This window comes from Oryctolagus cuniculus, chromosome 15 (assembly GCF_051225735.1).
Source record: "Oryctolagus cuniculus isolate XC-2025 breed Fujian yellow rabbit chromosome 15, ASM5122573v1, whole genome shotgun sequence".
Classification (NCBI taxonomy): Eukaryota; Metazoa; Chordata; class Mammalia; order Lagomorpha; family Leporidae; genus Oryctolagus; species Oryctolagus cuniculus.
The window spans coordinates 5,238,885-5,259,960 of NC_142881.1; the positions used below are offsets into that span (position 1 = coordinate 5,238,885).

At 49.8% G+C, this 21,076-nt stretch overlaps 1 protein-coding gene across 3 annotated transcripts in view; it reads left to right on the forward strand.

Annotated features, from left to right (window-relative positions):
• C15H10orf90 (chromosome 15 C10orf90 homolog) overlaps window positions 1–20,490 on the forward strand; it is a 234,967-nt gene extending 214,477 nt beyond the window's left edge. For all 3 annotated transcript variants that reach the window (XM_017350774.4, XM_089313830.1, XM_089313831.1), the window contains 3 exons: window positions 17,386–17,449; window positions 20,175–20,274; window positions 20,359–20,490. In XM_017350774.4, coding sequence (XP_017206263.3) covers window positions 17,386–17,449; window positions 20,175–20,274; window positions 20,359–20,397 — 203 coding nt within the window. In that variant the 3' untranslated portion in view covers window positions 20,398–20,490. The remainder of the gene's footprint in view (window positions 1–17,385; window positions 17,450–20,174; window positions 20,275–20,358) is intronic.
• Window positions 20,491–21,076: the final 586 nt, after the last annotated feature.

The window sequence follows — 21,076 nt, forward strand, 5'->3', positions numbered from 1 at the left end:
TAGCAGAGTGTCAGAGCCCTGAGTCTGGAGTGGTAAGGAAAAGGGTTTTACGAGAGATTACATGTCCCAATTTCCTTGATTTTATTTTCCAAATAATTTCCCTTTATGTTCCACAAGGCAGTTAAGCAATAAACCTTGCTGTGACACCAAGGATATAAATCTACCTGGCAACCAGCATGGAGTTTATTAAGCATCTGTAAATCACTCTATCTTGTGGTTCCCTAAAAATGCTGGAAAACCCTGGAGTTGGAACAAACAGTGGCTTCCTGATCAGCAGCCGCCCCCCGACTCGCCCTGCGTGCGGCTGTCGTGCAGGGAGGGTTGTGGTTTGAGCCGTTGTCAGAGCTCGTTTTAAAGGAGCAGTTGTTGAAGCTTGCCACCAAAACATGCGCACACATTGGCTTCAGCTTCACTAAGGCTTCGTTGACAACAATTATATATATAGTATATAACATATTAGTAAAGTAATATATATGTGGCGTACATCACTCCCTACGTGAGGACGGGTCAAAAAGTTCATGGAAAATGGAGTGAAAAGATGAGTTTGTTTCAGTGCAAAGCATTTGAAATTCATGTGTCATTTTTTCACAATAGGGATTTTTCCACGTGTTTGAGAGTCGTCAAAGGCTCACAAAAATGCATATTATAAAAAAAGCTATGCACAGATTTCCAATGTGAGGGCACCCAAATAAATTTGTTCTCTTTTTAAAGCACACCCATACGTATACGTTGTGAAATAATTAAATCAAGACAGCTAACATAGCCATCGTTTCACTTATTTTTCGGGGAGAACACCCAAGGCCTACTCTGCAGCTCCAAGTGTGCCATATTCTCTTCATCTGTTCTCCTGCGAAGCCTTGCTCAGGTCCCCGGAACGCACGCCTCCCGTCCAGCTGCAACTCTGTGCCTTTTGACTCACGTCTCCCCCGACCCCTCACCGCCCAGTTCCCGGTGAGACCCTCTGGTTCTCTGGGCCCAGTGTTTTCAGATTCCATGTGGAAGTGTACAGTATTTGTCTTTCTGTGCCTGGCTGGTTTTATTTAAATGTCCTGACCTCCAGGTTCATCCGCATAGCTTAAGATGATAGAATTTCCTTCCTTTTCAAATATTGAATAGTAATCCATTGTTCATGCACACCACATTTTCTTTAGCCAGACTGATTCCTTGTCTCGGCTATTGCAGTGAACACAGCAGTGTAGATATCTCTGACTCATTCATTTAATTTCCTTTAGGTAGATCCCCAGAAGTAGAACTGCTGAATTGAATAGCAGTTCTATCTTTAATGTTTTGAGGAATGTCCATACTGTTTTCCAGAATGGCTCTATTAGTTTCCATTCCCATCAACAATGTGTATGGGTTCCTTTCTCTCAGCACCCTCAACACATAGGGACTTTCTTTTTTTTTAATTATTTGACAGAGTTATAGCCAGAGACGACAGAGAGAAAGGTCTCCCTTGCGTTGGTTCATTCCCCAAATGGTCACTATGGCCAGCGCGCTGTGCCAATCCGAAGCCAGGAGCCAAGTGCTTCTTCCTGGTCTCCCATGCAGGTGCAGGGGCCCAAGCACCTGGGCCATCCGCCACTGCCCTCCCGGGCTGCAGTAGAGAGCTGGACTGAAAGAGGAGCAACCAGGACTAGAACCCGGCACCCATATGGGATGCCAGTGCCATAGGTGGAGGATTAACCAAGTGCGCCAGGGCCCTGGGACTTTCTTTTTCTAATGGCCGTCTTAACAGGTGTCAGGCAACATCTCATTGTGGTTTAATTTGAATTTCCCTGTTGCGTAGTGATGCTGTGTATTTTTTCATTTACTTGCTGCCCGTTTGTACGTCTTCTTCAGGTCTTTTGCCCATTTTTGATCAGGCTATTTTCTTGCTATTAAGTTGTTTGAGTTACTTAAGTGTTTTGGATATTAACACCTTACCAGATCAATGATATACAAAAATTTTCTCCTGTTCCGTGGGTTGTCTCTTAACTCTGTTGTGTCCTGGGTTGATGCAGTCCCGTTGGTCTGTTTTGCCTTTTTACTTGAGCTTTTGATTCATATCCAGGAAATCATTGCGCAGATCAATGTCTTGAAGATTCTCCGGATGCCTTCTTCTAGTGGGTTTACAGCTCAGCTATCACATGTGCGTCTTTGATCCAGTTTGAGGTAATTTTTGTTGATGATGTGAGAGAAAGGTCCAATTTTGTTTTTATGCATGTGAGGCCTCTGTGCTACAGGTTTGTTGATCTTATTTATCTTTTCAAAAGAACAACTCGGAGGTTCATGGAGCTTTGTGCTATTTTTGAGTCTGTTTCGTTAATTTCTGCTCTGATCTTTATTTTCTTCCTTCTACAACAACAGTTATCTATTTTTCTGGTGCTTTGAAGGATAATATTGGGTTGTTGTTTCATTTATTTGAAAGGCAGAGAGACAGAGAGAGACTTCCATCTGCTTCTTCACTACCCACATGGCCACAATGGCTGAGGCTGACCCAGGCCAAAGCCAGGAGTCCAGAACTCCCTCCAGGTCTCCCATGCAGGTGGCAGGGGCCCAAGCACCTGGGCCACCCTCCACTGCCTTACAAGGTGCACTATGGGAGCTGGATCAGAAGCAGTAGTCCAGACTTTTAACTAGCACTCTGATGTGGGATGCCGGCATTGCAAGTGACAGCTTAATGTGCTATGACACTATCTTTCTTCCTTTTTTTAAGATTTATTTATTTATTTATTTGAGAGGCAGAGCTAGAGACAGAGAGAGGTAGAGACAGAGAAGTCTTCCATCCTCTGGTTCACTCCCCAGATGGCCGCATAAGCCAGAGCTGGGCCTATCCGAAGCCAGGAGCCAGGAGTTTCATCTTGGTCTCCCATGCGGGTGCAGGGCCCAAGCGCTTGGGCCATCCTCTGCTGCTTTCCCAGGCTGCAGCAGGGAGCTGGATCAGAAGAGGAGCAGCCAAGTCTTCACTGGCGCCCATATGGGATGATGGCGCTGCCCGTGGAGGCTCAGCCTGCTAAGCCACAGTGCCAGACCCTCTTTCTTCCTTTTTAATGTGGCCGGTCCCTCGGAACTTCCCTCACAGCTGCTTTTGTTTCAGCCCATACGTTTCGATATGTTACTTTTTCACTTTTGTTTGTCTCAAGATAGTTTTTAATTTGCTTTTTTGATTTCTTACTTGAACCATTGGCTATTTCGGAGTATATTGTTTAATTTCCATGTGTCTGTGAATTATCCGAAATTCCTTCTGTTATTGATTTCTTGTTTCATATCATTGCGATTGGAATCTATACTTGTTAAGCCTTGTTCTGTGGCCTACCACGTGACCTGTGTCCATGTGAGAAGAGAGTGCTTCTTACGCTGTTGGGATACAGGCATCATCAAAGAGTTCACAGAACTCTTTGCACTAAAATAAATGCTATTTATAATTTCCTACCAACTTTCTGAAGTTCCCTCATACTTTATATATGTCTGGGAGGTCCATTCTGTTTAACTTACAGTTCCAGTCCAGGTTTCCTTGTTAATTTTCTGCCTGGATGATTTAGCCATTGTTGAAAGTGGTGTTTTGAAGGTCTCTACGAATAATCATCATTGTATTGCTGTCAAATTCCCCTTTGTTGTTTGTTTCAAAATTTTTGGTGCTCTGATATTGGGTGCAAATATAATTGTTGTATCTCTTGATGAATAATACCTTTATCCTTATAATTTGACTGTTGTGTCTCCTTTAGCAGGTTTCCACTTGAAGTCTATTTTGTCTACTCTCAGTGTAGCTACCCCTCATCTCTGCAGGCTCCTGGTACATGGACTATCTCTTCCACTCCTTTACTTTCAGTCCGTGTGTGTCGTTAAACTTGAAGTAAGTTTCTTGAAAGCAGTACATAGTTGGGCCATTTAAAAGAATCAGTTCAGTCAGTCGTCTTTTGATTGGAAGAGTTAACCCACATGTGTGCAGGGCAGCTGGTGAGAGCCGAGGACCTGTTCATGCCCTTTGCTCCTTGTGTTCCGGTTGTTTTAGAGATTCTTCGTCCCTTTGTTGCTCTTGCTGTCTTCCTTTGTGATAGGACGGTTTTCTGTAGTGGTGTGTTTTCATTCCACTTTTGTTCCTTGAGTATCTACTACAGAGGTTTGACTTGTGGTTATCACGAGGCTTATGTAAGACATACAGGCTATTTTAAACTCAAACAACTTAGCTTTGCATGTCAAAACCTTATACATACACTTTCTACTTCCCCTTTATGTTTTTGATGTCACAATTTACATTTCTTATGTTGTGCATCACTTAATAAATTTTTATAGCTATGGTTATTTTAATAGTTTTTTTAAATTTCTACTAGCTACGAAAAGCGATTTGTTAGTACTGTTAGGACATGAGTGTTCTGTGTTTGTGTGCCCACTTTTGCTGGTGAGCTCTGTGCTTTCGTGTATTTCATATCACTACTTACCGCTCTTTAGTTCCCACTTGAGGAGCAGCTTGGAGCCTTTCCTATAAACTAGTCAATGGTGAGGAACTCCCTCAGCTTTTATTTCCTTCCTCTCATGTCTGAAGAACAGCTCTGCCACACAAAGTAACTTTGGCTGCCATTTCTCCTATTAGCACGTTGAGTAAGTCACACCGCTCTCTCCTCTCCTGCAAGGTTTCTGCTGAGAAATCTGCTGATAGCCACATTGGAGTTCTCCTCTATAATAGCATCTTCTTTCCTTGTCTGATTTTTGGCAATTTTTAAAATTAAGATTTACTTATTTATTTGAAAGTGAGAGAGAGGGAAAGACACAGCACACACACACACACACACACAGATCTTCCATCTGCTGGTTCACTCCCCAGCTGGGTGCAATGGCCAGGGCTGGGTCAGGCTGAAGCCATGACAAGAAGCTTCATTTGGATCTCCCATGTTGGTACAGGACCCAAGCATGTGGGACACCTTCTGCTGCTTTTCCAAGCCATTAGCGTGGAGTTGTTTGGGAAGTGGAGCAGCCAGGACACAAACCAGTGCCCATAGGAGATGGCTTTACCTGATGTGCCAAAACACTGGACCCAGTTTTTTACAATTTGACAGTTGTATGCCTTGGTGTAATCTTTGGGTTGAATGTGATTGGAGAGCTTTGTGCTTCTTACACCGGCTGTTAATGGGTTTCCCCAAATGTAGGCAGCTTCCAGCCGTTATTTCTTTAAATGCATTTTTGTCCCATTCTCTTCTCTTCCTAGAAATCCCAGAATGCAAACACGAGCTCACTTGACGCCGCCTCATAACTGGCATAGGCTTCCACTATTCCCTTTGATTTCTTTTCCTGCTCTGAGTGTTTTTTAAATAACCTGTCATCCAGGCCACAGATTCTTTCTTCTGCTTCATTAATTTAGCTGTTGACAACTCTTATGCTTTTAATTTCATTCATTGTATTTTTCAGCTCCATGGTTTTTATTTGAGTCTTCAATGATTTTATTCTCTCTCTTAAGCTCATTTTGTTTACATGTCGTTCCTGATTTCATTGAAGGGTTCCTCTGCATTTCTTGTGGTTCATTAGGTTTCTTGAATTTTACAAGCAATTCATAGATTTTAATTTCTTTGTCATCAGTTACTGGACAATTATGACTTTATTTTGTGGTTTAATGTATCCTTGTTTTTTTTTTCATGTTTTGTGTTGCCTTGCACATTTGATGGAGTACTCAGCTCTTCTAGACTTTATAGACAGGTGTTGGGGGAGGGAACATAATCCCTCATGGGTGGAGGCAGCATCACTGTATGGATGAGGTGGGTGCAGGGTGACCATGTGGATGAGGTGGGTGCAGGGTGACCGTGTGGATGAGGTGGGTATAGGGTCAGCATGTGGGTGAGGTGGGTGTGTGGTCATCGTATGGATGAGGTGGGTGCAGGGTCACTGTATGGATGGGGTGGGTGTGGGATCACTGTATGGGTGAGGTGGGTGTGGGTCACTGTGTGGATGAGGTGGGTGTGGGGTCAGCATGTGGGTGAGGGTCCGTGAGAGTGCAGGATCATAGTCTCTGCATCTCTGAGCTGAGGTTGCCACTAGAGGTGATGGCAGGTGTCCTCAGTGGACCGTGTCCACAGTAACAGCAAGGACAGCTAGGGTCCTCCTGATCTCTTCTTTCTACCACCAGGGAAGTCATGGCCAAGGTGAGTTCTCGTGGTACTAGTTCTGGCTTATGGGTGTGCTCACGGTAATGGTGACACTTAAACAGGATATGTTGCACGGAGTAGCCGTGGTACCAGGGTTCAAAGCACAGGCATGTGGAGGAATCACAGAGTCTGGGCTCCTGGGTGCCCAGGCACAGGTACCCCCATTGCTATGTTGATAAAGGCAAGCACACATTTTTAATAAGATAGGGAGACATATATTAGATTTTCTTTTTATATATACCCACTAACTCCTACCCAACAGGTACAAATAATTTGAAAACTGGGAACTAATTAACTGCTGGCATCCCAGCGTAATCTCACTTTTCTTTCCAGTATCATCTAGCAAAGCACTACTCACAGCACATCCCAGAGGAGGGTGAGTCCCTTCGGGTTCCCTGGAGAAACTTCCTGCTGCGTGTGACACACTGTACCACATTCTCTTGGAAGGTTTCAATGCTCGATACATGTTAAGGCTGCTGAAAAGTTCTGAAGCAAGAAACCTGCTTAAATTTGTTTTCTCTAAACTTTCTTGACATTGGGATTCTGTTGTCTAATTCTTCAGAGTCCATTTGGGTAACATTTTCCTAAGAATGTTTGCTTATGTATCTGCCATGCCTGCTGAAGAAACCCAACTGGAGTTTTTCAGTTAGCCGTAGAAACTGTGACTGTGAGAAATTGGTCTGTCTCTTGCTATCTGCGTAGCTTTGGTCTAGCAACGCCAGGAAGTGATGGCTGGTGTCCCAGCGACTCCGGGAGGCAGTGGGGGCATTGTGCCTGTTTCGTCTGTGGCTGGCTTTGCCTCGCTGGACACCTGCCTGGTGACAGGCCCTGCCCAGAGCTTTCTCCAATGGGGCTGTCCTGACGGCTGTACCAATGCCACCGTGTTGGTACCCAGAAAAAGATCCTCCAGAGGAAGAGGAGCCAATCTTGTTCTCTTTGAAAAACGCTTTGCAAATGTTACAATATGAGATGACCACGGACAAGAAAAAAAATCCAGCATAATGGCAGGGGTCCAGGGAAGAGGGCTTGTCCATACCAGTGAGCCAAGACAATGGCTCAGAGAAGTCACAGACCACCAGACCATTGACTGAGTAGGGGCAGGTGCTCAGCTTCCCCACTGCTACCTGCAATGCGGCGGCTTCAGTCTAAGACGCGGGGACCCCTGAGGCTGGGACCTGACCCCTTGTTGCCTTGGCCTCGGGAGATTCTCTAGACAATCAAAGTAGGGTTGCCAGATGTATCAGACGAATATGTAGGATGCCCGGCTGGATTTGCATTTGCATCGGTGATTGCTTTTTTAGAATATGTTCCAAATATTGCACGGACTTCTTACTGCGACAGCATCCTCTGTTGCTGATCTCAAGTGCAAGCCGCATCTCGAGGCAGTCCTCCCTCAAGGCCCCGAATCCCAGGCAGGGACCTGGCCCTGCTCCTCACCTTCTGGCTGCCCCTATGAAGGTGCCAGGGGTCATCACACTGAGGGAGAGGTTGGGATCATCTGGAGGCCTTGTGATGACTCCAATTGTAGACCTGGCCCAGAATTCCTGTTCAGATGACATGGGGTGGGGACCAAGAGTTTGCATTTGTGGCAAGGTCCCAGGTGACGCTGGGGCTGCGGGCTCCGGGACTGGAAGGTGAGCAGGAGCCATGCAGAGCTGGCATCAGGTGAATGAGGAGGACACCAGCCCCGCTCTGAGAACCGCAGCCTTCCGTGTGCAGCAGAGAACAGAACCCCTGCTGATCCTCTCAGTGCTCAACCCTCTGGTCTCTTACGTATTGACCTGGAGACCCGAGCGTCAGGGACTTAATCACGAGACCTCCTCTTCCTCACCTGTAGGGAGGAGAGAGCTCCGTCCTCCTGGTGGTTGTGAGGGTGAACCAGAACCTGACTCAGGAGGCCGGGGGTCCCATGTGGAGGAGAGCAGCTGGCGAATGGTGGTGGTGAGCACAGATGGCACCTGGGGCTTCTCCACTTTGTGGGGACCATTCCCACGGGTTCCTCCAAGAACGTGAGAGCAGATTCTCTTCTCTCACTGGGCAGGGGAGGGACCAGGCCTCACAGACCTCAGGGAGTTTGTGCAGGGCACAGACACAGAGCAGAGGCCCACACTGATTGGGAGTCTTCACGCTGAGCCATAAGACAACTTTCCCATGTCAGCGAGGAGCAGGCAAGCCACGGGAGTCACCATGAGGACACCATAAAAGCATCATGTTCAATTTACTAACACTCATTATTTTTAAGTAAGCGGAAAGAAACTGAATTTCCTGTCCTATTTAGTGGTCACTGAGAATTGGGGTCATTAAATCCTAGGGGCTGAGCAGAGCTGCCTTCCGCATCAGCAGGGAGCTCCTTGCAGAAGATGCCAGCATCCCTGCCAGCCCGGCAGAGCTCTCTGGGGGAGACGCACGTTTAGTAACCACCAGGGGCCCTTTGCAAAGCTTCCCTTTGGGAGCTTTGGTCTCAAGGAGGGGTCTGGGTGGCCTGAGAGTCTCTGATCCCACCCACACCAGAGTGGACACAACTGGTACATCTTGGGGCTGTTGCACAGGCCCCTGGCAGGACTGGGGATCTGGTTAGGAAGTGGTACAATCCAGTCTTCCTCAGGGGGCCCATGGCTCCTATGGGGGACTCATGGAGATCCCTGGACCCCTTTGCTCCTGGCTGGCTGTCTCTATGAGTAAGTAAGCAGCCAATAAGTAGAAATAGTCAGCGTTTGGTGCCGTTGGCCGTAGGGAAGGAGAAGAGACATTCTTTGTCCTCCAGGCACAGGGCTGGGCAACCTTTCTTCTTCCAAGGGCCATTTCGATATTTACAACATCTTTTGTGTAGCAACTTCAACGTCTAGTCCCCTAGACTAAGCTGCTAGCATGGGCAGCTGTCACTCAGGGCGAGAGTCCACGGAAGCTAGGAGTGAGGTTGGAAGCACTGTGTTTATCCAGCACAAGATATATTTTTTGTTTTGTTTTTAAATTTGTATTAATATAAAGAGAATGTGTGTTTCATAGGTGCAATTCTAAGAAGATAACCGTACTTTCCTCCCTTCCTTTTTCCCTCCCTCAATCTTCCTTCTTCTTTCCTAACTATTACAGAAACATACTTTCATTCCACTCTATAATCACAGGCTTAATGCACCACTAACCATAATATTCAACAGGAAAGACTACAGTTCCACAGGAGAATAAACAAGGGCTGAAATAATCAAATCTCTAGATACCTGTTTCATTCCTATACATTTTTTGCATTCTACATTAACTGCCACATCTCAGAGAAAACAGATGATATTTGTCTTTTGGGGGACTGGCTTAATGGTTTCTAGTTGCATCCATTTTGTTGCAAAAGACAGGATCTCAGTCTTTCTTATGGCTGAGTTGTATTCCATCATGTATATATATTGCATTTTCTTTATCCAGTCATCAGTTGATGGACATCTGTGTTGATTCTATATCTTAGTTATTATGAATTCAACTGAAATAAACATGGGAGTACAGATAATTCTTTCATATGGTGATTTCATTTCATTTGGGTAAATTCCCAGGAATGGGATGTTAGATCTATTTTTAGATTTCTGAGGAATCCCGATACTGTGTTCCACAATGGCTGTACTAGTTTACATTCCCATCAACACTGGATTAGGGCACCTTTTTCCTCACATTCTTGCCAGCATTTATAGTTTTTTGATTTTGAATGATAGCCATTCTAACTGGGGTGAGGTGAAGCCTCCTTGTGGTTTTCCTTTGCAGTTCCCTGATCTAGTGATGATAATGATCCTGAGCATTTTTCACGTGTCTATTGGCCATTTGTATTTCATCCTAAAAATGCCTGTTCATGTCCTTTGCCCATTTCTTAACTGGATTGTTTGTTTTGTTGTTGTTGAGTTTCTTGAGATCTTTATAGATCCTGAATATTAGTCCTTTATCAGTTGCATAGTTTGCAAATATTTTCTCTCATTCTGTCAGTTGCATTTTTGTTGAGTGTTTCCTTTGCAGTGCAGAAGTTTCCTAGTTTAATGTAATTCCATTTGTCTATTTTTTATTTCTTGTGCTTCTGGGTTCTTTTCCAAGAAGTCTTTGCCTATGCCAATATTTGGCAGCTTCTCCTATGTTCTCCTGACGGTATCAGGTCACAGATTTGGATCCTCAATTCATGAGTTGATTTTTGTATAAGGCAGTGGTCTTGTTTCATCCTTCGGAGGTGGGGATCCGATTTTCCCAACACCATTTGTTGAAGAAACTGTTCTTTCTCCAGGGATTGATTTTAGCTTGTTTGTCAAAGGTTAGTTGGTTGTAGCTGTGTGGATTAATTTTGGGGGTTTCTATCCTGTTCGATTGTTCTACAGGCTGTTTTTGTGCCAGCATCAGGCTGCTTTGATTATAACTGCCCTGTGGCATGTCTTGAAATCTGGTATTGTGATGCCTCCAGCTGTTTTTGTTGTTTAAGATGGCTTTAGCTATCTGGGGTCTCTTATGTGTCCCTATGAATTTTAGCATTTTTTTCTTAGTGCTGAGAAGGATATCCTTGGTATTTTGATTGGAATTACATTGAATCTATAAACTTTTAGGTAGCATGGAGAGTTTGATGATATTAATTCTTCCAATTCACAAACATGGAAGATCCTTCCATTATTTTTGTGTCTTCTTCTATTTCTTTCTTTAAGGTTTTGTAATCTTCATCATAGAGCTCTTTTACATCCTTGGTTAAATTTATTACAAGGTATTTAAGTTTTTATTGTAGCTATTTATAATGGTACTAATTTTAAAAGTACTTTCTCAGGATTAGCATTGAGAGAGAGGGACATAAAGAGTGAGAGAGAGAGGGATTATCTTCCATCCACTGGTTTACTCCCCTAAATGGCCACCACAGCCAGAGCTGGACCAGGCAGAAGCCAGGAGCCTGGAGCTCCATCCAAGTCTCCCCCGTGGGGAGCATGGGCCCAAGTGCTCAGGACATCCTCTGTTGCCTTCTCTGGTACATGAGCAGGGAGCTGGATCGGAAGTGGAGCAGCCAGCCAGGACTCAAACTAGTACTCGTATGGGATTGCAGCTGATTACAGGCTGCAGCTTAACCCACTGCACCTCAACACTGGCCCCTAGCACAGGAATTTAGCATCAGAAGAACCCTTTACAGGCAAGCAACCAGGAGTTTTTGACTTGCCTTTATGTGGTATAATGTGCATTGTTCAGTTCCTGGGGGGCTTCTTAGCCCAAGTTAGAGCACCCCACTCTTGCCTACTTTAAGCAAACGGGAGCTCCCCTCTTGTGAGCTGAACAGAAATGGTATGCTCCTGTTGGGGTTTAAGTATTGAAAACTGTGGTGTCATCAGTCCAGGGGCAGGTGGCCAACTGCTTCTTGGCTTTGAAACGGGCACAGGGAACAGCGTTGTGGACTCAGAACACACACAGCGTGGGGGCCCCTAAAATGCACCCCACTTCAACGTCTTTTGAGATGGCCACTGTTTAAGAAGACTTGCGTGGGGGAGACAGGGCTGTGGACTTGACGTCCCTTCTGGGAGCTGGCTCGGTGGCCCTCGTGCATTCTCTCCACAAGCCTCTTTGGGAGATCCTGTTTCTATGAGAAGGGAAGCAGATGTCGAAGACGTTCTTCCAGGTGCTCAGGGGGGCTGAAGGGAACGAGCCTCGGAGAGGCCGTTGCCCTAATAAATCGTGTGAGGTTGACTATCATTTAGATTGGTATTCAACGGGGAAAATTAAGCTTTGCAATCAGAGCTGCAGAGAAGGTTCGAGGCAGAGGGAAAACAGCTCCAGCCCCGTAAACAATCCTGCGGGCCTCGGGGGGCTCCTGCTACTTTCTGGCGTCTTTGTTGGCTGTTGGCATGCACACATCTAGGGGTGGTGGTTATATGTTCACAGCGATGGCTACTGGGGCCTTGATTTCACATGAGCAGCTTCAGGCACACCTGTCTTGTACCTGTCTGTCTGCTGACTTTGAAACAGGCAGGCACTTAAGGAAGCCTGGCCCTGGCAAGTTAAATTCATAAGACTCTGTGGTCTCAGCCCAGGAATGAGCCATGTGCAAGACACTCGGGGGTGGGGTGGGGATAAAGGACTTTCCAGAAACTCAGAAATGGACAGTTTACCTTAGTAATGTTGTTGGGGCAAAATGGACAACCTTCTGTAGTTGAATGATAGTGGGAAGTAAAGAGACTGGCAGTCTCGTTCCTCATGTCAGTGAATTAGAATGCTGGACGCTTCCAGACTTTCATGGAAGACTCCTGAGCAGGCTGACATTGCCCTCACCACTCCCATGTTATAGAGGCAGGGCTGTTGCTGAAAGAGAACAGGTGGACGCGACCTGTGATTCTGAACAAAGCGCAGGCTGGATGTTTCCACGCTGTGAGACGAGACCCCTGGCCACGCGGCACCTGTCCTTGTAGGCGGGCAGATGCACATGGCCATGCCCCACCTTCCTCCCCCACCAACAGGCCCACACGGCCCCGCCCCAACCCCAGGTGCTCCAGTTCCTTCAGTTCTGTGACTCTGTGGGGCTTTCCCAGGTCTCCTCTCGCCTGGTGGACCTGACCACTGCTCCGTGAGGCCTCCCCTTCCCCGTGCCAACCTTGGTCCTGGCACTGAGAGGCCATATGTACCTGGCGCTCCCTCTGGACTCTGAGCTCACTTCGTATCTTTGTGTCCCTGCCACCTAGCTCCAAGTGATACAAACTTAGTCATCAAGCAGATGGGTTGCTCTAACTGAAACCCTGGGAGCCATCCTCGAGTGGTCACTTCCACCTGGGAGACGGGGAGTCCCTGGTCAGGTGGGTGCTGCAGCTATCTCTACCAGCCCCTCTGGGCTCCTGGTGCCTGCTCCCCACCCATGCCCCTGCTGTCACTGCCCCTCCCACCACCCAGTTTCTGAAGAGGTGCCACAGTCATTGTCCGGTGATAAAGCCCACGTGGCTCACCATCTCTCTCACCCAGAAGGCCCACAAACTGCTTATGTGGGTTTGCACGGCCTCCTGCATGTGTGGCTCCCACCTTTGGTGTGTGTTGTACTTCTTTGCAGGTGCTGGGTGGGATTGCAGTGTCCACGCACAGGCATCGTGGGCAGCATCCCACAGAGGCCGGAGGGTGAAGCTCGGGTGGAAAAGCGTGATTGTGGCCACTCTCACCCCTACACCTGCCCCTCATGCTACAGCCACGTTCTTGCCACAGGAACCTGCTGTTCCCTGCCCCGCTCCTCCCACAGCTGGCTGCGGGGCTCACCCGGCCCTTGGTTTACAGCTCTCCCTCCCTGCGTGGTCTTCCTGGCTGCTCGGGTCGGGGCAGCCGTTCCTTTCCATCAGAGCACCTGCTGGATACTTTGCAGCCTCCTGGACCAATGGACTCTCCTGGAGGCTGGCTCTCACCCAGTCTCATTCCTTCCGAGTGTCCCCTAAAAAGAGAGGGGATGTGGAAGGGAGGAAAACGCAAGCATTCAGGGGTGTCGCGGGGCTGGTGTGAAGAGGAGTGGCGAGCACCTAAGGAGCCATCCTGTAGACACTGGCTGAGTTGTTGTGAGTCGTCACGCTGCCCACCTGGGGTGCAACGTCCCCCCTCCCTAGCTCTCACCACCTCCCTTCTCACAGCGCTCAAAGCTGCTCCCTGCACATTCTTTGACACTGGTGAGCATGGAGCCATTCAAGGTGACCTGCTTTGTTCCAGATGGCACCCTTGGTGGGAAGGGTGGACCCTCCCCTGTTGGCCTCGCCTCTTCCTCTCCCCCAGGAAGGCCCTGCTGCCCGATCCATGCGCTGAGGGCTGTGGCACATCCCTGAGTCATCAGCAACCATCAGGCAAACACTTCCCTGAGGAGCAGGCTTGAGCCCGCTGCCAGTGGCCTGCTGGTGTGCACCTGCACCAGGGGCCAGATCAAAGCGTCTGCTGTGGCCTCACAGCCAGGAAGAGCTCAGAAAGCAGCACGGAGCTGCCCAACATGGCTGCAAAGCCTGACTGCGGTGCCCAGGGCTCTAAAGATACAAACCAAAGGGCACTGCACGCCCCAGAGTGGATGGAAGGACTGAGGTCGGGAAAGACTGGCAAAGGCGATGTGGCGTGATTCACCGGCTCCGCTTGCCTCGGCCTCCCCAGTCTGCAGGATCTCGGGGGTCACTCCTGACTCGAGTCCAATCTCTGTGCGAGGCTCTCTCAGGGTGGTGTCCTCAGGCGGTCCCGTCCTTGCTTGCCCAAGTCCCTGACAAACGTACGTGGACATTCACCTTTGTTGGAAATGCCTAGAATGTTCTGGAGGACCTTGGCTCTGGCCTGGCCCCGTCTGGCGCAGGGCCAGGGCTGGGCCCTGGGAGGCGTCTTGACCACTCACAGTCTCTGCAGACCCTTCCTTAGGTGGGAACCCAGGAGTCCTCAAAGCATGAACACTCAACATAGATCTATTTTTAAAAGATTTATTTATTTATCTGACAATGTTACAGAGAGGGAGAGTCACACATGGAGAGATCTTCCATCCACTGGTTCAGCCTTCAGATGACGGAAACAGACAGTATGGCTAGTCCAGGCTGTAGCCAGGAGCTTCATCTGGGTCTCCCAAGTGGGCCATCTTCCTGTTTTTCCTAGGCTATCAGTAGGGAGCTGGATACGAGGCAGAGCACCTGGGACACAAAGTGGTGCCCACAGGCTGGCGCCGCGGCTCACTAGGCTAATCCTCCGCCTTGCGGCGCTGGCACACCGGGTTCTAGTCCCAGTCGGGGCGCCGGATTCTGTCCTGGTTGCCCCTCTTCCAGGCCAGCTCTCTGCTGTGGCCCGGGAGTGCAGTGGAGGATGGCCCAGGTGCTTGGGCCCTGCACCCCATGGGAGACCAGGAGAAGCACCTGGCTCCTGCCATCGGATCAGCGCGGTGCGCCGGCCACAGTGCGCCGGCCGCGGCGGCCATTGGAGGGTGAACCAACGGCAAAAGGAAGACCTTTCTCTCTTTCTCTCTCACTGTCCACTCTGCCTGTCCAAAAAAAAAAAAAAAAAAGAAACCACCACCACCACCAACAACAACAAAACAAAGTGGTGCCCACATGGGATGCTGGTTTTGCAGGCAGCGGCTTTACCTGCTACAACACAGCACTGGCCCCTGTGTCAATTTTAGAGTTATATCTTTATTTCTATTTTATTTGAAAGGCCAGAGAGTGGCAGACAGAGATCTCCCATGCAGGGGTTCATTTCTCAAATGCCTGCAATAGCCCGGGCTGCGCCAAGCCAGAGCCTGGAACTCGATCCATGTGGGCTCCCTCTTGGGTGACTGGGACCCGTGTACTTGGGCGGTCATGTATGGTTTCCCAAGGGTGAGCGTTAGCAGAGAACTGCATTGGAAGTGGGGAACTGTGACTTGAACCAGGCACTCTGACGTGGCATGTGGGTTTCCCAAGCAGCTGCTTAACCACTTTACTAAACACGGCCTGGGTTTCAAATATTTTGCCATCAAAGTAAACTTAGCCTTTAATGCCATTTTCCCACATTTTGGAGTGCCCTCCTATTCTGATTCCTTTCTCCTGTTTTTCCTTTGAATCTTAGCTTTTGAAGTTCAGTAATGATGCCATATTCTTGCTTTCATGTTTGAAAACCCAGATAGAATGAAAGCCCTGTCACTGTCTCGCAAAGCAGAGGCCGCGTCGTGTTTCTCACAGGAGGAGTTTCCTATGATCCGTACCTCTGCCTCCCTTCCATGATATTCCAGAAACTTCTGTATGAGGTTGATCCTCTGTATTTATGGATTCTGCAACTTTGGATACAACCAACTGTTCATCGAAAATATTTGGGAAAAAATTGCGTTTGTACCGAATACTTCCAGATGGTGCCCAGTGTGTCCTTGCAGCTTGTCCCATAAGCAAGGCACTGACCGGCCATTTGTGTGGCGTGTACATTGCATCGAGTGCCATGAGGTACAGTGATGAGGCGCAGCAGGCAGGAGACTGTGCAGGCCTCACGGACGTGCGCGGCATCGTTTTATACACAGGCCTTGAGCAGCTGTAGATTTCAGCGCCTGTGGGGATCCAAGCACCCAACCCCCCGGGTACCAAGGGATGACGTGTTCTCAGTCCGGAGACAGCTGCTCCCCTGGCTCGATGGGACAGGCAGCTGGCCCTCCATGGGGACAGCTGACCAGAAACACATCCAGGTCCTGCTGAGGAACCCACCGCGGCTGTGGGATGCTCAGTGAGGTGGGAGCTGCTTACGGCCTCTGCTCCAGAGAGCGTGGCTGCCACTCAGCGCCACGAGCCAGCCCCACGCAACAGCGCCTCAGGGCATTCCTGGGTGCCAGGCCCCAGCTCACCCGCAGGACCTGGTGTCCCAGGCATCTCAGAGTTACCACAAAAGGTCCCTTTTCAGTGATTACAAAAGGGTGTAGGTGGTTTTCAAAGATATATCTCTTTTTTTAAGAGTTATTTTTATTTATTTGAAAGAATAACATAGAAGTAGAGACAGAGAAAGAAAGAGGGAGAGAGGCCTTCCATCTGCTGGTTCCCTCCCCAAATGGGCACAATGACGGGAGCTGAGCCGATCCAAAGCCAGGAGCCAGGAGCTTCCTCTGCATCTCCCATGCAGCTGCAGGGGCCCAAGGACTTGGGCCATCTTCCACTGCTTTCCCAGGCCATAGCAGAGAGCTGGACTGGAAGAGGAGCAGTCGGGACTAGAACCAGCACCAAGACATAGCATTTTTAAACTTACAAGCATTTATGAACATCGTAGTGATTAGGAATACATACATCCACAGAGAAACATTTGCAGTGATTTTTAGCCACGAGGGACTGATCCTCAATCCAGGGACCCTGAGCTGTGTGGCCGTTAGGTTGTCATCTGTTCTCTTCTGACAGCACAAAGGGCAGGTGGTCCTCACACAGAGGCTGAGCGGGCCGGACAGAGGGCTACAGGCATCGTGAAGCCCGCAGCATCAAAATGCCCCCGTGGAGAGCTGGGAGGCGTCCTGGCCAGGGCCTCAAAAACCTAGGGCGGGGCTGTTTCTGGGGGGAGGGGCGCTGGACTTGCACCCCAGAAAACGTGACTTTCAAAGGAATCGCTCTCCATGCAGCAGGTGAGAAGGTGACCCTGAACTCGATGCCCTGTGTGATGCTCGTCAAGGCTAATTCTCCATGGCCCGTTGCCATGGCAACTGCAGATGCTGCCCGAGTTTCTTCTGCATCCTGCAGGGTCTGCCCGGCTGTGACAGAGAGGGAGGGTCAGTCCCGGCCTCTGTGCTGGACGCACCCGGACGTTTAGAGCTGTGTGGTATTCTGTGCCTTCTGAAATGAGTGCTCTGTCTCTCTTTTCCCAGATAATTTGTTCAAGCCCAAAGAGAGATGCATTTCAGAGAAGGAGATGCATATGCGATCCAAGAGGTGAGCCGTCACTGTGGACACAGGCGGGGGCTGGGTGGCTGGAGGGTGAGCCCAGGCACTGTCCCATGGGGCCGCACTTCTAGGTCCTTCTCTAGGCCAGAGGTCATTTTGGCTGCACATCTGAAAAACTGGCCCAAGTGAGTGCAGTTGTCGGATTGTGTCTCTGAACATTAATGCTGCTCTTGGGACAATTCAAGAACAAGATGAGTTTTGGATTTGGAGCAGACCCTGTCACTGGTCTCTGGGAGACCCCCAGACCCATGCAGGAAGACCCCTACCGGTCCACGTGGCTGCCCTGGGCGGGCGCCGTATCACCCCCTTGGAAGGTGATTTAATGAGGAGCAGAGAAGCTGTGCTCCTGACGGGCCTGGACGTTGCAAACACTTGGAAGCCAGCGGAACCACAGAGGGACCTGGAGCCAGCGTTCCTGGCACCACAGCCCCACAGGCGTGGTGACCCCACAGCCGGCAAATCCTCTTGGCTGTGCTTGGCTGGTGGCTGCTCCCGACTCCCACTCGTTCTCACCAACCCGGTGCACACAAGGCTGCTGTTCTTCCTGAGCCCTGGCCTTGCAACCAAACGGAAACAGCTCAGCGGTGCCAGCCAAGTTGGGGCAAGCACAATGCCATTCATTTGTAACGATCAAGCAAGGGAGGCCTTGAATTGAATTGATAGTGCACTCTGAGAAGCCACTGGGACAGGAAGCACACTTCCCTCTCCACCCTAGGCACCAAATCCACGCCTTCACCACCGTGTCCATGCTAATTAGGTCACCTCGAGGGCCCTCTGGGCAAGCCCGGAAGTGGCTGGAGGAATAGGGGGACCATGCTGTGCGGTTATAGGCTTGACTCCTCGTCTTCTAATTGAGGATTTTAAAGGACCGCTGGGCTTCGAGACTTCTGTTTCCAAAGTGCAAAGTTGCACAGACCTCGTGCCAAAAGCACTCCCTTTTCAATTTAGGGGGAAAAATTCAGCCAAAGAGCTTCCCCTTGTAGTTCCCAAACCCAAAGCTGCCATTATGGAGCCTGGAAAACTAAGCCATCAGAATAACAGATCTCAGAGCAGCCCTTGGAGAAGGCTTCAGTGTTTACTGGAGAGGAGCCGGAGGAGCCGTGGGCTCCGCAGCCTGAGCCCCTGGCCGCCCCAGTGCAGGGGGCTCCGGCCGTGGCTCAGCCAGAGCTTGCTTTTCTTCTTCATTCATGGTATCATGGATTTGCATCTTCCCATTTTGTGATGACAAACAAGTGCCCATGGGCCTGAGCCCTCCCCACCCCCTTTCCCCTCCCGGGTCCTCTCTGCTTCCTCCGGCGCCTTTCTCTCGGCCTTGATGTCGATGTCCATTTGCACGCATGCAAGCACTCACATGGTTTTTAACTATAGGTGGCCTTGCAGGCGCTGTCTGTCCGTGGCTTGCACGCTCCACGTTTTGGGTTGTCTGCAAGCTCGTTCTCTGTCCGAAGATACAGGCTGTGGCCATCGTGGGCTGTGGCGTGGTTGTGCCAGGATTTATTTGGGAGGCTCTCTTAAGAAAACACTGACTCAGAAGCCACTCCGGGAGGGCATAGGGGTTCTTATTTTAAACTCCCGATGACTCAGACGGTCTGTGTCAGGAAGATGGAGTTTCCGTGCGGCGCCTTGGGACGTGAGAGCTTTCGCGACATCCTTGCGGTCCCCGTCCTGCTCCTTTCTGGGATCACTGATGGACCTGGCAGCTGCGCGTGCCTTTATTCACGCAATCACGCAGCCCATGTTGGTTCCCATGGTGCTCCGGGCACCGTGCCACACGTGAGTGTTTCCCGGGCCTGCTGAGTGAGAGGCTTTATGCTTCCCAGCTGGGTGACAGTTTTGCAGGAAGAGGCTGGAACCCCAGCCCACCACTAGCCGGCAGGGACCTTCTCCAAGCACACGTGTGGCAGTGCGACACTGAATGCGTCTTCCAGCTGGTGTCAGGATGACACGAGACAGCTGGTGCCAAGTGACAAGCTGCGTGTCTGATAATCACGATAATTTTGTCATCATCCTGTTGCGCTTCGTACTCATTGACGGTGGAACATCTTAAGCAGATTCCGCCCGGCTTTCAGACACGAGGGAAAATGAGAAGATGTTTGAGCTGCATGCCATGTGGACAGCTGTCTCATGGCTCGGGCTGCAGCGACTCCACTGGGCTGGCGGACGCCCTGGGCATGGAGACAGCTTCAGTTAGAGGCAGGAAGGAAGAAGGGACCCTCCCGTGCCGCGTGTGACGACGCTCCGAAAGACCTCAGGCCAGGATTGGTGCCTTGGCTTGGAGTGCATTTGGAAGCAGCGTAACTAGAAATGCAGTAGGTTAGGAGGCAAAATCGCACTCCCCTGTGTGCGGTCTCTCCCCACGTTAGAACTCCTGCTACCTCCGCCCACTGCTGCTCCTTTTCCAAGTCACAAGGAGGCACAAAGGTCTTTGGGGCCAAGTGCACAGTCAGAGTGGCAAAGCAGTAGAACACCTCGTTTGACACATCAGTGTCACGAACCCCTGAGAAGGCAGGACAAGAAAAATGGCCTCTGATAAATACTTGGCCTCGGGAGCTCTGCCCCTGGGTGGGACACCGCCTCCTGGTGTGCTCCGGGGGCCTGGGGAGGGTGCTTTGTCCCCGGTTCTCACGGTGCCGAGCCTGGGAGAGGTGGAAGGGCTCAGCCATGAGCGTGGCGGTCACCCCCCAATTCCAGATGTTCTCTGCATCTGTTTCAGAATCTATAATAACTTGCCAGAAGTTAAAAAGAAGAAAGAAGAACAAAAGAAAAGGGTGATCCTACAGAGTAACAGGCTCCGTGCTGAAGTCTTCAAAAAGGTAACGCCTTGTGCCAGCAGGTGTGATGTGTGTGGTACACAGCTGGGAACCTGAACTTGACCCTTTGTTTCCCTGCCTCTCTAGCAATTACTGGACCAGCTCCTTCAAAGAAACGCAGTGTAACCCCAGGCCTCCCTGCTGACCACTGCCTGCACCCAGGTTGACTCTGAACGCGGGATAAGCCATTAAATGTAGCATAGCTGCATGACATGGAAACATTTGTTTTATGTTTAATTTTTATTTATCTATATATAAAGGAAAAATCACTTCCTAGATGACTGACCCAAACCAAACCAAACACCGACCCTCAGAGCTCGGCCAACAAGCGCCTGCTGTGGGCAGATCCCCTCCCTGGCACCCAGGGCTGACGCATTCAGATTCTCGCTTCTTCGTTCTTCCTTTTGCCTCTGGTTTTCACCCTCCCGCCATGTCCACCCAAGCAGAAAGGGCTAATCCACTCCAGTATGCTTAGATCCCTGGGAAGACTTTTGCTTCAAGTTTGTGGGACCCGAATCCACCACTTGTTCAATACCAATCCCAACACCTGCCAATTCTGCAAACTCCGAAGTGAGGTCTCTTCAAACCTTCCCGGCCGTGCAGAGCCCTGACACTGGAGGCCGGCTGGGGGAGTGAGTGGGGCCGAGACCATGGGGCCAGCGGCTGCGTGCTTGGGACCTGCTACCGCCGCTGGGGCACCTGTCTTCACTTAGCCGAGAAATCTTTTCAGACAGAAGCCGTGAGGGCAGCGCTGCTGAACACACATGCAGGAAACATCAGTGTTTTCTGCAAACGCCTATTCCCC